At 46.4% G+C, this 16,560-nt stretch overlaps 1 protein-coding gene and 1 pseudogene across 1 annotated transcript in view; both read right to left on the bottom strand.

Moving 5' to 3' along the window:
* Nucleotides 1–4,357: 4,357 nt before the first annotated feature.
* Nucleotides 4,358–4,464, bottom strand: LOC115944839 (U6atac minor spliceosomal RNA; annotated as a pseudogene).
* Nucleotides 4,465–9,526: 5,062 nt separating this feature from the next.
* The window catches only part of MTARC1 (mitochondrial amidoxime reducing component 1), a 53,272-nt gene continuing 46,238 nt past the window's right edge, over nucleotides 9,527–16,560 (bottom strand). The window contains exon 7 of the mRNA XM_081825201.1: nucleotides 9,527–15,550. Coding sequence (XP_081681327.1) covers nucleotides 15,424–15,550 — 127 coding nt within the window. The 3' untranslated portion in view covers nucleotides 9,527–15,423. The remainder of the gene's footprint in view (nucleotides 15,551–16,560) is intronic.

Here is a 16,560-nt window from a genome sequence, read left to right as displayed (position 1 = left end):
GGATCGAGCCCCACATCGGGCTCCCTGTTTGGCGGGAAGCCTGCTTCTCCCTCTCTCACTCCCCCTGCCTGTGTTCCCTCTCTCGCTGTCTCTCTGTCAAATAAATAAATAAAATCTTTAAAAAAAAAGAAAGAAATGTGTTTTTAGAATCTTACTTCAATGGCTGGTGGGAAAAAAAGTCCTTCAAGTCCCAAAGGAATGTTAGAAAGAACTCCATTAAATTCTAGTCTTCAAAACTGTCTGAGTCATAATAACTATAATAAACTCTGGGAGTGTGTGTTTTCTTCGGATTTCTCTTTTGGTCAGTTATGTAAGGGGCAGGGAGGGGGCAGCAAAAAAGAATAGCAAGTTTTACGCGTGTAATATGAAAATGTACAAACTGGGTTGGTTTCGTAACTAAGCATAGCCTCTCTGTGTCTAGTCAAGAAACGACATTTGCAGAGTTCCAGAAGGTGTTGAGATGAGAGGCTAGGAGTGGGCTGGGGATAGGCAGACTATATATGGCGTTATGCCCCTTCTCCTGGAGGAATATGTACATATATATGTTCCCTTTGCTGGGAAGGCTTGACCCACTTCTGACCCTATCACCACTACACCCTTCACTGGGAGGAGGCCATTACTCTTCAGGGTTCAACTGCAACATTCTCTTGGCACCTGCACTTCCCCTTCGGAGCACTCAACACACTTGCAATTATTTGTGTCATTAGTTGCGTAACGCCAGGCTGCCCTACCTCACAGTGAGCTCTGTTAACGATTGCAGTGCGTGTGTCTGTTTTGTTCATGACAAACGTTGCCTAGCCCATAGTAGGTGCTCCGTAAGCATTTAGTGAATGGCTTTAAGATCTCTTCCCTGCCTCCAGGACCTCACAGTCCTTATAGAGAACATTCAGAGGGCAGCCAAGCAGTACGCAGACTTTCAACATGGCAGCTCCTGGCCTCCCCTCCCTCTCATCTCGACCCTGGCACATCTCATCTCCAAACTGAAGAGTATGCTTGAGGAGGCAGGTCTGGCAGACGGCGAGTCCACTGGCCTGGGATTAAACAAGCAATGTAGAAAAACTTCTAAAGGTGTCAGCTGCTGTAGAAGTGAGTCTGGGGCAGGGATCCCCCTCCCTGGAGTGGAGGTGAGGTGAGCAGGATAGAAACGGCCGGAGGTGGACTGAGAAAACAGTGATTTCAGATGTGAGCCCCAAAGTGCCATCCCAAGGACAGTTCCTCAGAATTACATGACTTGCTCTTCCGTTGAACTGTTTCTCTCTTTGGTCACTAGACAGCCTGAGCCCTTGGTGAGTAGGGCTTAACTGATTTAATTGGAATCATGATGCTGTAAAGTAAAAGTTAACCATTTGCAAACGGGAGTTCTTTGAGTTCTTGGCAACAACTCACTCTCCACACGCCTCATAGCACGCTGCCTGACAGCCCCTGCCAGAGAGCCAACATTTAGGCACTCTGCAGGTGCAACGTGCTTTTTACATACATGTTATCAGATCCTTATGTACATGTGAGGTGTCATACCTATGCTACAGATGTCCAGACGGAGGTTGGCAAAGCCCGGGTCATCCGGTCAGTGGAATCAGAGCGGTGGACAGGCGTGGACAGGCTGCTCTCCCAGCCCCTTGCTTGTTCCCTTTTGCCCATCACATGAGGTCCACAGTTTTTCTGAGGGAACCAGTCGATGTTGCTGTTGGAACCTGGAGCATTGCCTTCCAGCAGGCGGGCGGACCTGGACCTTAGGGCTTTAGCATGGGGCCAATCCGGCCATTTCCGGTTGTGCTCCAACAAAAGAGAAACCTCTCCACAGGCCAACAACATTGTTGTTAAGCTCTCTTGACCTGGCTACCTCATAGTGACCCCAGCATTCGGTCTCTCTGGGGGAGTGCTGAGGGGGCCCGGCTGACCATGTAGCCTTGTGTTCTTTGCACTTCAGAGGTGCGGGCCGGGGTCTGGGCTTGTGGTGGACACCCTGCTCTGGGCAGGGGGTGTGTGGGGAGGGTGGTTCTGGGAAGCCCATCCAGCCAGTGGTGTTGAAGTTCACTGCGGTGGGGTAGGCACAGGGCAAGGAGGGAGGGGCCGGGCCTGGTTTTCAAAATCAGTCGCCAGGCTGTTGTTCCCAGAAAAGGAGATCCAGGGGAGACCACAGTCCCCAGCACAAAATTAAAGGAGTCATAAGAGAGGAAGCAAATGAAGTTGCTTATCTCATTTATTTATTTTCCCTTCCCTGTTTCCGCTTATGCTCCTCCCACCCATGTCCCCCATGCTTCTCCCCAGCCGCTATCTGGCTAACAAGCTCCTCCAGGAGCATTCCTGGCCCCTCTGCTCCCTGTCATCCCTTCTCCAGGCTTCGCTGAGGGGGGAGCTTACCAGCACACAGGATTTCCTTAGGTGATAACTGCAGCCAGGGCCTGCTCACTCCATGGGGGTCCCTATTGTTGCAGGCGACTGTTCACAGCGGAGGAAGAATTTTTTTTTTTCTTTTTTTATTTAAATTCAATTTAATTCACATGTACTGTATTATTAGTTTCAGAGGTAGAATTTAGTGATTCATCCATTGCATACAACACCCAGCGCTCATCACGTCACATGCCTCCTTAATGCCCATCCCCCAGTTACCCCAGCCCCCACCTCCAGTGACCCTCAGTTTGTCTCCTAGAGTTAAGAGTCTTTTGTGGTTTGCTTCCCTCTCAATTTTCAACTTATTTGATTTTTTCTTCTCTTCCCCTATGTTCATCTATTTTGTTTCTTAAATTCCACATATGAGTGAAATCATATGGCATTTGTCTTTCTCTGACTGACTTATTTCGCTCAGCAGAATACCCTCTAGTTCCATCCACGTTGTTGCAAATGGCAAGATTTCATCCTTTTGGTTGGCTGAGTAAGCCGGGAAGAAACTCTAGTCTCCCGCAATGATGTGACTGTCCTTAGCTAACTCACCTACACCAACAGTTGAGCCAGCCTCGTGGTAAGCAACAGGTCACTCTTGACACCCCTTCCTCCCTGGTCTCTGAGTGTGTGGATGCCTCAGATGGAGAGACATGAGATGAGGTACAAGGCAAATTTTCCGAGGTGGGTCACTCACAGATCACTAGTCTGGGGAAGGACCTCCAAAGGCCACCCCGTCTGGGCCTCCGTGACCTGCTAGGCCAGTCCAGGCCCCCAAGGAAGGGGATACAGCATCCGCTTGTATCCATGTTCACGGAACATGTGCCTGCCCCTCTGCATTCACTCACTCCAGAATTGTTAGCTTTCCACTCAGAAAAGTATGCACCTCCCAGGATGGTTTGGGATTTTTTTTTTTTTAACTTTTTATTGATGTGTAAAGGGCATTCAGGAAAGTACACAAGTCACAAACTCAATAGAGTTTCACCAAACGGATACACTGAGATCATCAGCCACCAGATCTATACCAGAGTATCCCCCACAGCCCTTTCTGAGGCCCCAACCCAGCCACCCCCCCGCCTCCTCCCGACCTCAAGCCCCCCAACCGCTGACCTGACTTCCAAAACCACACATCCGGTCAGTGGACATCAGTTTGCCACATGGAGTTTACTTTGAAGAAGCTGGATTCCAGAGATGTGCAGAAAAGATTTTATTTTTTCTTAGTAACACTACCTGGGAGGTGGAGGAGCTTGTCGAACCTGATCTGGGTGCCATATTTTATTTCGAACCCTCAAGATTCCTAACTCCTTAACACCACATAAACTGGGAGGAATTTTAGGGAAAAAGTAATCTTCATGAGCAACCTAAGCGTCGGACAGAAGGCCAAGCAGGGCGGACAGTGGAATGAGATAAGAGGAAGGCATTATGAAGAGATAGGGGCCCCGGGAAAAGTGTTCTGACCTCTCCCGCCAGACTTCAGCCTATCTTTGTCTCTTCCAACTTTTTTCTCTGTTTCTAGAGACACCGTTTTCAGCAAAGCCACACCCCCCACCTCTTTACTTGAAACAAGCATTGAAAACAGAAGTATAACGTGAGCCACATATGCAATTTTTTAAAGATTTATTTATTTATTATTTGAGAAAGAGAGAGAGCATGAGCCAGGGGAGGGGCAGAAGGAGAGGGAGAGAAAGAATCTCAAGCAGACTCCACACTGAGCATGGAACCCAATGCGGGGCTCCATCCCACAACCCTGAGATCGTGACCTGAAATCAAGATCAAGAATAGGATGCTCAACTGACTGAGCCACTTAGGTGCCCCCACAATTTCTTTATAGTGGTAAGATACACATAACATAAAATTTATCATTACTGACATTTAGTACATTCACAATATTCTGCCACCATCACCACTGTCTACCCAGAACATGCTCATTACCCCAAGAGAATACCTTGTACCCATTCAGCAGTCACTCTTCATCCTCATAACAACGTTTAGATGCCACCAAGTAGGTGACAAGGCTGTAACAGGCCCGGGGCCTCCCCTGTCCTTGTCAAGGGGAAGGCTAACCTTCTCTCCTTCATACAGCATCTACATATGTAATGTTAAGTTTCCTAGTAGCAGGGCGCCTGGCTGGCTCAGTCAGCAGAGCATTCAACTCTTGATCTCGGGGTTGTGAGTTTAAGCCCCAAGTTGGGCATAGATATAACTTAAGGAAATATAAATAAATAAATAAATAAATAAATAAATAAATTTTCTAGTAGCCAATTAAAAAGAGATGAAATTAATTCTGATCACTTAACCCTGTTTATCCAAATTATCATTTCAACACATAATCATAAGAATGACTACAGAAATACCTTACACTCTTTCATTTTTACTAAATCTTTGAGATTTCGTTATGTAGTTCACACGTACAGCGTATCTCCATTTGGATCAGCCGCGTGTCAATAACCCTGAACGGCTACCATCTTGGACAGCGCAGCTCTAAATAACTTGTGGGATGCTATTAATATCCTAAATAATCTTTGTAAAAGGCGATTATTAAATACACAAGTATTCTGAGGCTATAGTTTTATTTTTAACATAAATATATTATCTTAATGATAAAAAAATAATATATTGGGAGACTATAGAAAGAAAAATTGCTTATAAGTGCCAACACAAGAAAAACTGTAATCACTTTTTAACACTCCCTCTGTTGACTTCTTTGTGGCTCTTTGCTCGGGAACGCATACCCCATGCATAGGCATTACCACTCCTTTGAGGAGGAAAATGAAGCCAACCTGCCCACTGACCAGAGGCAGACATGAAGCTTTTCCCAGGGTCATGATTATCTGTCGTTACCCAGGCCTGGGGGTGTGACCCCCAAGGACAGTGGCAGGTTTGTCACATGACTGACAACGCTCCTGTTCCTCTAACCAAGCCAGAGGCCACAGAGGTCGAACCTAGAAACTTGGACTTGAATTTCAAAATTCCTCCCCACCTCCAGATTTGTGTGGCTTTCTCTCTCCCACACATTCGAACCTAAGTTTGAAAACATGACCTGGGCAATGAGGAGGTTGGTGAACTAGTTTGTGTCTAAGAGCCCTTCCAACCCAAACATTCCAGGGTACTCAGATGCCATTCATCTTCCCCGCTCGACAGGCACACATGGACACACACACACACACACACACACACACATGGCCTGGGTCACCAGTTCCACCCCAGAGAACAGCCTGCAAAGGAGTAAGAACACCTCTACTCAACCTCGCTAACTCACTGGGAAAACACAGAGATCTAAACAGAAGCACTTTTGTTTAGCATCCATGCTCAGAAAGAAGAAAACCTAGCAGAAACCAGTCTCAGGATCCAAGAATGTAAAAACATTTTTTTTTAGATTCCCAGAAGCTTCATGCCACAATGCCCCAAGTTGGGAAAAAAATGTGCTATTTCATATGTTTATAACAACATCTGATTTAATATTATACAGTTTTGCTTAGTCACAAACCAGAACAAGTACTTTCAGATTTATTGCATCCTTCTATTCAGAGACTTAAGTAATCACAGTTAATAACGCTGCCATTCCACAGCCCGAGGAAAAGCTTTATAATTTGGGGGGACCAAAAATTCCTGAGAGGCAGGTTATTTTCAAGAAGGATTTAAGGTTTTAGAGCTCTCAATGAAGCTTGAAATTCATCTTTTCCAGTTCACGTGGAAGGAGTTTCCTCTTAAGCTTGGCTGGGAGGTAGAAAGAGAGAAAAACCAGTAGGCTCACAGCATCTCCCTGAGCCCTAAGAGAATGTAGCAATTACTCATCAGCATTCCTAATCCTTACCTTGTCTTTAAATATTTTTTTAAACCATAGCATCGGCTCCTATACTCTTTATGTTGTTAACACTGCGTTTGGGGCCTCCTTCTTATTTGTTGATTCATTGAAAGGCACTAATTGATTAAAAAAGAAGCAAATATTTTTACAAAACACTTTCTCATTTATTCCCCACACAAACGTGCACACACAGGCAATGCTTAAGCCCCAGGCATTGCCCCTTCCTGGCGAACTAATTCAGGATTAGTTAATGATGTGGCCGTTAACTCAGTTGCATGGAGGCTCAGGTGGTAGGTTTGGTGCCTTCAGAACTCTGCTGTCTTTCAGAACCCCTGCCTCCAGAAGGGGGTACTGTGGTCCCCTGAGGGCTGTAGGGGCCTCTGTGTGTGTTTGCATCAGTGTAAACCCATCATCTAAAATGTGTGCCTCCATGGTTAACCATGATGTATTTCTGAGTTCCCTTTTTCAAAGAAAGCCAGGATTTATCACTCTTTACCCACATGAAGGAGCATGCCCACATTACAGCGGGGTGAGCATTGTGAGAACTTGGTCTACAGAAAATCAGGTAAGAGTTTAGAACAGTTGGGTTTTTATAAAAATGAGAATTCCTAACCCCACCTCAGTCCCCCACAGGCATAGCTGGGTGTCAGATACCGGAATGTCCACTCTACTCAAGGTTCCCACGTGAGTCACATACACACTAGAGCTTACGGACACCGATCTTAAAGGTCCCTTCCTGAAGTCATAAGCAGATGTTTCAAAACAAAACTGTAGGATTAAATCAGTTTCCAGTTGAAGATACTACCACTCTTTGAGATAACTCTTGCTAACTGATTCTTGAGGAGAACCTGACCCAAAGCCAGAAGTCTCGAGTTCTCATTCTAGCCCATCACCTACAACATAGGCAAGTTAGGTAATCTCTTCAAACCTCACCAACGGGACTTAGGCAATCAGGGATAAGTGTAGTTATAACATTGCAGCAGCTACAAAAAGCTTTCCCATCCATCTGAGCTCACTGGATTGCCAGAAGATGAAACAGCGTGTGCGGGCAACAGTGCTCTGCAGACTTCATGACATGCTACAAATGTGAAGGCATAATGAGAATGTGGATGTGGTTTTAGATCAAAGAAAAATCCTCTTGTTTTAGATCAAAATACCTATTCTATTACTGATAAAGATTAGCTTGGAGGATGCGGTTTAGAAATAGAGAAGCAATGGAATTTCTCATGCTGAATCCCAGCGCTGAATTTATCCACCCAGCCTCGGGCAGCATGACACAAAACTGCAGGCTTCTCCCAACAAGGGCAGGGTTTTTCTGCCAAGCTCACCACCTGGCTCAAAGAGACCTGGGATCCTGCAGCTTGAAGATGAGCAGAGCCCAAGAAGAAAGGTGGGGCAGAGCTCAGTTGCTGTCCCCAAATTTACCAATCAGGTCTCCCCTGAGCAGGAGAGTGTGAGGAGGCAGAGAAGGCTCAAGACTAATTAACATCCCTTCATGTGGGTACATTAGGGATACGTGCCATCTTAATCCTGAAGCAGTTTATTGCAGGGAAGTTACCATCTCTGCCTCTGCCAATTTTTTGTTGTTGCTGTTCTTTGGACCCACTGTGTTTACCCATTATGCCTGTGGTCAACCAGAAGTGGGACAGTATCTTTGTCATCCTTAACACCATTAGGGATCTTCCATTAGGGATCTTCCTGGGCAGGCAGTGTAGATTTTTGCCCCAGAAGTTTCTGAGATGGGCCCATACAGTACATTATGTTCTTCAAGGCCTTTCTGTAGTCAAGACAGAAAATGTAGATTCTCCCATCTCAATCTATTTCCAGCCTCATCGACCAACATAACCTATTAGAAATTAGGCAGTGAGACCCAATGATATCATAGAGGCACCCCAACAAAAAAGGCCAACTGTAAGATGTTCTACATTTGAACTTAACTCCTCTCAAAATATCAAATTACCAGGGACTCCAAAGCTCAAAATCCCCTTACAAGTTAAGGTCCAGGGGCGCCCGGGTGGCTCAGTCGGTTGAGCATCCAACTCTTGATTTCAGCTCAGGTCATGATCTCAGGGTCATGAGATTGAGCCCCGCTTCATGCTTTGTGCTCATTGGAGTCTGCTTGAGATTCTTTCTATCCCTCTCCCTCTGCGCCTCTCCCCACTTGCGCTCTCTCTAAAATAAGTAAATAAAATCTTTAAAACAAACAAACAAACAAACAAGTTAAGGTCCAAAGAAGTTAAAACAAAAAATTAAAGTCTAAAGCTAAGTTATCTCATCTGTGATCAAGGTTAAGTTTAAAGTCATTACATTTCAATTTCTTATTCTCTTTAGTCTCAGCAAGAGGTGTTCTTGGTGTTCGGGATGGGGGTGGGGTTTTCTCAGGGGCTAGAGTCAGGCTGTTTCCAGAAAGGGGGCCCTGGAGTTTGGATTAAGTCAATTCCAAGTCTCTGATGTGCCCCACTTTTTTTTCTTTTTTATTACTATTTTTTAATTGTGGCAAAATACACATCACTTAAAATTTACTCTTAACCACTTTGAAGTATACAGTTCACTGGTATTTTTTTAAAGATTTTATTTATTTGTCATAAGTGGGAGAGAGAGCATTAGTAGGCAGAGCGGCAGGCAGAGGGAGAAGCAGACTCCCCTGCTGAGCAGGGAGCCCAACACAGGGCTCGATCCCAGGACCCTGGGATCATCGCCTGAGCTGAAGGCAGACGCTTAACTGACTGAGCCACCCAGGCGCCCCCGGAGGGATTTTTTTTTTAAGATTTTAAGAGAGAGAGTGAGAGAGCGCACAAGTAGGCAGAGCGGCAGGCAGAGGGAGAGGGAGAAGCAGGCTTCCCGCCGAGCAGGGAGCCCGACGCGGGGCTCGATCCCAAGACCCTGGGATCATGACTGAGCGGAAGGCAGACGCTTAACGACTGAGCCACCCAGGCGCCCCTACTACATTTTCTTCATTCCGTTCGTCTCTCGTCAGACACTTGGGCTGCTCCCACCTGCTGGCTAGAGTGAATAGTGTTGCTATGAACCTGGGTGTATATGCCTCACTTTCTAAACGGATCAAAAGGTTTACACCACACAGGAAATTATCACAGAACTATCGCCACATCATCAAATTTAGAAAATAAGTCAATCCCCAACCCCAGAGAGGGTATCCAGGCAAAATCATGACTCCAAAACCCAATAGGTGGTGCTACCAAAGAGAACAGCTGATGCAGAAGGGAAGATTCCTCTTGGAAGATTCTCCTAAGGGACAAAGGGTAAACGGTTTTATTTGAAGTGCTCATCGGTCATTGCCAGGTGACCCTAATCCACACAGAGTTTAATCATGGCGCGCATGTTTGCCATATTCAGGGGAGACGAACTCCCCCTGTGAACAGTCTGCTCTCTCAGTGACTGGCATTTGAGACATCCCTGCCTTAAACACATTTTCATGGTCCAGACTAAGAACACAATTAAAAAGAATTCTAAATAAAGGTTTATTTTCTGCCTGAGAAGCTTGAAATGTGGACACAACCAGCGACGGCCAACACTTCCGAGTGCGGCATGACGGAGAGGAAGACAAAGTGTTCGACCCAGCCCGTGCCCAGCATATCGACTGCAAAATGTCAGCTGTACATCCATTGGAAAGGGGCTCCTCCCACAGGAAGCAAGACGGTGGGTCAGGGGGCACTCATAAAATTAAAACTTCAAGGCACAGTGTAATACAGGAAAATGGGGTTGAGCACCACATTGCTAAGTCTTGAGATCTTTATTTTGTTTCTTTTCAGAAGCACTGTGAGCATAATGAAAAGAATACAGCTTTAAGAACTAAGCTTCACCCCACCAGGCATAACGGAGTCCAGAAACTATGTGAACAATCTTACTTGACAACCCCAAGACGTTTATATCCGTCCAACAAAAAACCAGAGGGGGAAACATGTTAATTTTCTCAGCCCTTTGATAGCACGTATACAAGATCTCTTAGCCCTACAAAAAGCTCCAAATATTCTCTAGAACTTCAACTGCCTTAAAATATAGACTTGCATTTATCTTGGCCACATTAACGAGATCTGTTTGACCAATACATTTATATTTATGATGACTAAGGGCAGATTATGGTTGTTAAAATTTGTCCTCGGGACATGAAAACACTCCTCTGTCATTAATACATTTTGTAATATAAACTATGATGTCAGGTCAACGTAAAGGGTAAAAACGTTCCTAAAGTATGCACACATCATTTTTTAAAGCAATTGAGCCTAATGGAATAACAAAGGTCATCATAACAAACCATTACAGCCTTGGTCTTGGCAACTCTGGCCACAGAAGAATCTCCAAGAAACAATCATCATTCCTCCAATGTTATGGCATCCAGACGACAGGGATGGCTTGCAAATGAGTCATACAGGCTCAGATCCTCAGTAGCTATGTGAGCGCTGGACGATCAATTATTCATGTGTTTACAAAGAGCTTTCCTGGTTGATGTTAACCAGAGCTGCTTGCAAAGAAGAGCTCTCCAGCTGTCCTTCGGCCATCCTGGGCCTCCGACTAACGAGCCGCTTTAATTGCTGGGCAAGTCATCTGGAAGGTGCCCCTCCCCTAGACCAAGTAAACACCATCCCTTTGAAACTTTATTAGGTGTAAAAATATTAATCAGAAATAATTATGACAACACTTTATTTACAATACTCCCAGCAAATCCCAAAGAGAGAGAGAGAAGTTAGCCTTGACTTACATCCCACAGGGCTCCCCCAGGACTGGAGTCTGGACTACTGAAGATACAGGTCAGGGATTGGTAGAGGGCATAGAGCAGGAAATGAAGGGAAAGAATCAGAGGCTGTGGGCTTCAGGAGGGAGGTAGGAGGAAGAGCAGTCTAGAATGCCCTGTGACAGTAAGGGAGCACGACTGAGGACCACCAAGAATGAATAGATTAGGTTGGTCAATAGCCAAACGTGAGTGAACTTGACCCAGCCATCAAAATCAGCCTTGGAAGAAGTTAGATGAGAAGACACTTTTCAGCCCCTTTTGTTACTACAGCCTGTCCAGGAAGACTAATAATGTGATTAGGGCAACTCCTCTTTCTGAGCTAGGCCGAAGAGGATGGGACCAGATGGCCCCACCAGTCCCCTATCAGCTGTGTTTTGAGGGAGAACAGGATCATAGTCAAAGCTGTTGGCTGGGCCTCTTCCTCCGAAGACAGTGCAGTCAAAGCAAACAAAGGGATACCTCAGGTACACTTCTATTATCCCAATTCCAAGAGCCTTTGTTGAATCCTTCAACCAGATTCTTCCCCTTGCTTAAAATTGGGCAACTTCAGACACTACCATAACTCACTTGTCCATTTCTAAGAAAGTGGTAGAAGCAAACAATGTTCTTGCAAATACAAGAGCATGGGATAAAGTGAGTATATATGTATGGTCGGAGGCAATAGGACCCCTGGGGTAGTTCTGCTTAATGTAGTGGGAGGCAACTCTAGTTGACAAGTTGCGTGGGAAAGGTAAAGCTAATAGATGGGAAGATAGTGCCCCTCCCTGGTGCATAAAGCATCCTGGAGAACTGGTGCGGTATTGTTGTAAGGCCAAGACTAGATTCTGTGTCCACCCCCTCAACCCTGGTCCACCCTATCCATCCATGAAGGCAGGTTTGGAAAACGAGTCCAAAGAAAAGGAATGCATCTCCCCAAGGCCCATATTAGGAAAGCTGGTCTAAGACGCTCTCTCCACACCTCCTTTATCCTTTTAAGCCTCAGTCCAGGGACGAGGGAGAAGACAAGAGGAAGCAACCCAAGAGAGGCCTCCTTCATGTGGTTGGGGGCTCTTTTAACTTCCTCAACCTTCTCATGAGTGCAGCATTCTTGCTAATCGTGATTCCCTGCCCCTGGCTGGTGCCCCCTTGAGAGATCTGGAGGTCAGAACAGGTTTCTCAGGACGGGGTCAGATAGGAGTTTGGAGGAGGGCAGCATTAAACAGAATTCCTCGATGCAGGTCCCAAGCCTCCAATGAGTTGCTAGGCCTTTGAAGAAATCTAAAGGGAGGCACACAGGACTTGCCAGAGTTACAGGTCCATGGAATTCTTTTTTAGGAGCATCCCTCCAGGCAAAGTTCCAGAATTTCATGGACCAAAAAAACCTAGGGAAGTATAGTGTTAGGGTAAGGCCCCAACGGCCTGGTTAGACCTACAGTCGAAGCCTGGTGTGAGAGCCCCTCCAGCATGTTTGAGTGACTCGACCATCTGCTCTCTGCCATCATGGACCGCTCCAATTTGTCACACTATCAGAGTTCTGGGGACACATGCCAGGAGCTCCAGCCTGCCATCACTGTTGGTGACAGACTCACAGATAGTTTCCCAAAGTCACAAGCTGGCCTGGCCTCCACACGGTACTACCAAATGGGCAGTCCCCAACAAGCACACCTCCCCACCCTGCCCCCCCACATCCTCCAGGGCAGAAAGACAGGAGGAGGATCTCTCATTGCCAGACAACTGCCTGATTTCCATCAGGCCTAACCTGATTTTTTTCTGCCCTATGTGTCTAAGTCACTGCTCTGTCTCCTGGTTGTGAAGCTCCAACTTTTTCTCTGAACAGCCACAGAAGTGAGCCTTCGAGCAGTCTGCCCAGTAGAGCGTTTCCCACACTCTTCTCTTCAGGATCTCCAGCTCTTGGTTGGTAACTCTCTCTGTGATTACAGCACAAAGTCGCCACCCAGAATGAAACACAACACCCACCAAGAGTGGATATTTTGGCCTGACCTCAAATGTCCATCACCCACAGCTGTAAGACCTTTCTGAGGGTCTGTGATCGTCTATATTCCCGATCCTATATTTCAAGTGGAATTGTGTGCAAATGTTCAGTATCCAAAATAAACGAGACATCAGCCTGGCCTTTGGCATGAACTAACTCATTAAATATAAAATAAACACAAGTAAATGGCTTTTAAATCGCACTGACAGAAAGCTTGGCAACTACTCTGAGATTCTAGAGGTCATTGGAACTTCTCTCTCCAGACAGGAATCTTCCTCACACTCTGAGGGGCAGAAGGGGACTCCCAACAAATTATGGTGTCCAGGTACCCCCCCCCATTTGAGGATTTCTCTGCACTGCAGACAATGACAGGGTCAGCAGGAAGGGTGGCCTCTGACACAGAATGGGTCACTGAGGCATTGGATGTCACTATTTACAAAGGGTTAGAAATTCAGGTCGAAGGCATTCAGCTTGCCACTGATTACAAATTCTAGGAACAGCCACCAAACCAGCCTTGAGTTTCTCACCAGTGCCTAGCTCTTGGCTGCCCTCAGAGTCCGTATTCACCTGGTTTCTTAAATCCTGTGTGCATCCTGCCGTGGGGTCCCAAGGTCCCATTAGGAACATGACTTGCTGAACTCTTATTTTTGCCTCTATCTGTAGTTTTAGCATACAGTGCATTTATCGGGGAAGGTGGTGGGCCAGATTACCTGATGGATTGTTTTCATTCTGCACTTCACGCCGAGTGTACAGAACACAAATTGCAAGAATTCGCCAACCAGAAAACATACACATATGCACCTGTTCACTTCTAACGTTACCTCAGAGCTAGGCTAGATTCCAGTGATTACTAACCTCTTTTATAAAACCGACGTGGAAAATGCACAGCTTTTGGTAAAAAGCATGTTCACTTGACAGCCCGTCAAAGATGGGTGTTTGCCTGGGGAAGCTGTGTGTGAGCAGGTCCATTTGTAAGAGACCCGGGTCTGGTCAGGCGGCAGAATTATTGGCTTTGCCCATTCACATCAGTCAGCTTCAGAGTCTGATTTCTGTGCCAAGAAGTTAGTAAGATCTGAAACTAGTCAAAGTAGCTTCCATTTACTTACAGTTTGGGAACATTTTTTCATGATTTGGTCAGCTTCCTAGGGACAAAATGCCAGTGAAAGAAATGGTTCATCAACTTAGAGTTAAATCATTGGATCAGTAGAAAGATTAGGTCTTGGTTTTTAATGAACTAGAACATGCTTTCTTTTTCTCCTTTGAAAGGTTTTCAGTGGCTTATTTCAAATCACAAAATCACATTTCTTCTCATCCATGGACTCCAGAACTTTCTCACCCTGAATTTGAGGAGGTGGACCCGGTCATGAGTTGATGAGACCAGCAAGGATCCCGGAGGGCTTTGTGACAGCACGGCCACCCTCCTGAGAGCTTTTAGAGGATCAAATACTTACAACCGAGAAGCAGAGAGCACCTGGAGGGTACCCCCACTTCCTTTAAAAAAAAAAAAAAGTTCAGGGATGGAAAATTAAAACCCATCCACAGGTATTTTCTTCAATCTTTTCCACAGCATGGGCTGAGCTACCATTCACCACCACTAGGTGGCATCCTCGCCTTTCCCCTTCTTTTTGCTCTTCTGCCAAGAAGGACACCATCATTTCCCTGGGCAACATTAAACAGCCTCTCAGACAACATCAAACTAGGGGTCTTCCCCTCCCTAGTCCTACTGTCCACTCTCCTATGTGGGGAAAACTTTGGGATTACTAATGAGATGTATTTGGTGTTTTGTTTCAAGGCGAGGAAGTTTTTGTCTTGCTTTTCACATGTTCCACATCAGAGTCTGACAGAAAGGCTGCTCTCATGAGTTGATTTTCTACCCTGGCATGTATGTTGTTCTCCAGCCCAGAGACACCGCATGCTACAAAGGATCCATCAAACCCTCATGGACGTTGCCTAAGGAGCAACAGCGCCAGATCCAAGATGACCTATGGAAAATTAACATCTCAAGCACTTCCCGAAGGTCAGGCTCTTTCTGCCTCTCAAAAGCTAGTCTGGGGCTTGAGGAGAAAAGTAATGTGACCCTCCAGCCTTATCTGGGGAGCTAGTTCGTTTCCGTCGCATTCTTCCAGAACATTCTCCTCACTTGCCCACTCTTCCTCTTGCTCTTCTCTTTCCCTACAGGGTGGTAATGAGATTATGGAGGTTAGCCCTCTGGATAGGTAAATGGAAAAGAAGGAGCAAGAATCCCACAGTCACAGTTACACAGGGGGTTTTCAGAATTTTATCTTGTCATTTAAGTGGCTTACTGAAGTCCTCTTAAGTTACCACGACTGTATTTCTTTGCCTTGTACCAAGGCACTAGGGGGCACTGAGGCACCAGGAAGTCCAAAAGACGAAATGCTTGGAAGTCACAGACCTAAAGGAAATGCTGAGGTATCAGTTCCAGAACTTTGTTTCCAGTGTTGGCATTTTTGAGGACATTTCTTCAAAGGTACCTGACATTCTAGGACATGACTCCTACTACTGGCCCAGCAGGTACACAGGGTCTCCCACTTTGATGGTCCCTGTGCTTTCCAGAACAAAATACTGCCCGAAGAGAGGTGATTTTCCATACAGCTTCTGCTCAGAAGCGTCACACAGACGATAACTGCAATAGGAGAAAGATCACGATGAGTCACCACCGCCAAACAGAAGCAAGAGCTCAAAGAGCGTATGCGTCCTTCTCTGCTAAAGTAAATGTCCACCCCCCACAGGGCCACCAGGGGCCACCATTCCCACCAAAGTCTAATAGAAGAGCGCCTCCTGGAGTTGTGCAATGAGCGGCCTGCTCGGGGCATAAACTACAGAAGAGCCCCCAGTGGCCAGACCCCCACATCTTCCCTCCATGGAACGTTCCCATTTGCAGCATTAAGCGATGACGTACTTGAGATGTTTAGACATACGTTCCCACCTTCCTTTTCTTTAGGCATCTCTCCTCACTAGAACCACCATCCTACCAGTGCCTCAGGCTTGGAGCCCTGGGGGCCTCCAGTACCCCCCTCCCCTCACTCTCCACCGCTTCTCCATAGTTGCCAAGTCCTGAGGTTCTTCCTGCCCCACATCACAGGATTTGCTCGCGGCTTCTCCCAAGGCCACCACCTTGCTTCCAGCATGCTCAGACCATTGTGACAACTTCATAACCGACCTCTTTTCCTCATTCTCCACTCCCCGGCTTCCAATTCATTGTTGGTGCTACACTGTATTACTTTCTTAATTCTGCTCTGGTCTTAATCATGCCAGGCTCAGACACTCTCAATGTGCCTACAGATTAACATTCCAACTCTTCAGCGGGGCATGGGAGGCTCTCCACCTGGCCCCAGCAGCTTTTTCAAACCTGTCACCCTCTGCCCCTTACCTGCACCTGTGTCACCCTCTACTGGATCCCTCAATGTCCTTTTAGCTTGCTTTGCACTTCACCAGCTCCGAGACTCCTGTGGGATGCCCCTCTTCTGCTTCCCCATGCGTTAAAATTCCACCTTCCCCTCAAGGCCCAACTCAAATGCTCCATTCCTAGGAAGGAAGTCCAGGAGCCCCAGCCAGGAGTAATTTTCCCATCCTCAGTGTTTCCCTGCCTGCCCCTGGAACACTCCCATGCCTTGTTCTGTAGTCAGGGCACAT

The sequence above is a fragment of the Leptonychotes weddellii genome, chromosome 6 (genome assembly GCF_054177405.1).
Source record: "Leptonychotes weddellii isolate Sample4059 chromosome 6, ASM5417740v2, whole genome shotgun sequence".
NCBI lineage: Eukaryota > Metazoa > Chordata > Mammalia > Carnivora > Phocidae > Leptonychotes > Leptonychotes weddellii.
The sequence above is the reverse complement of the archived record's forward strand: the minus strand, read 5'-3'. Positions and strand labels throughout refer to the sequence as shown.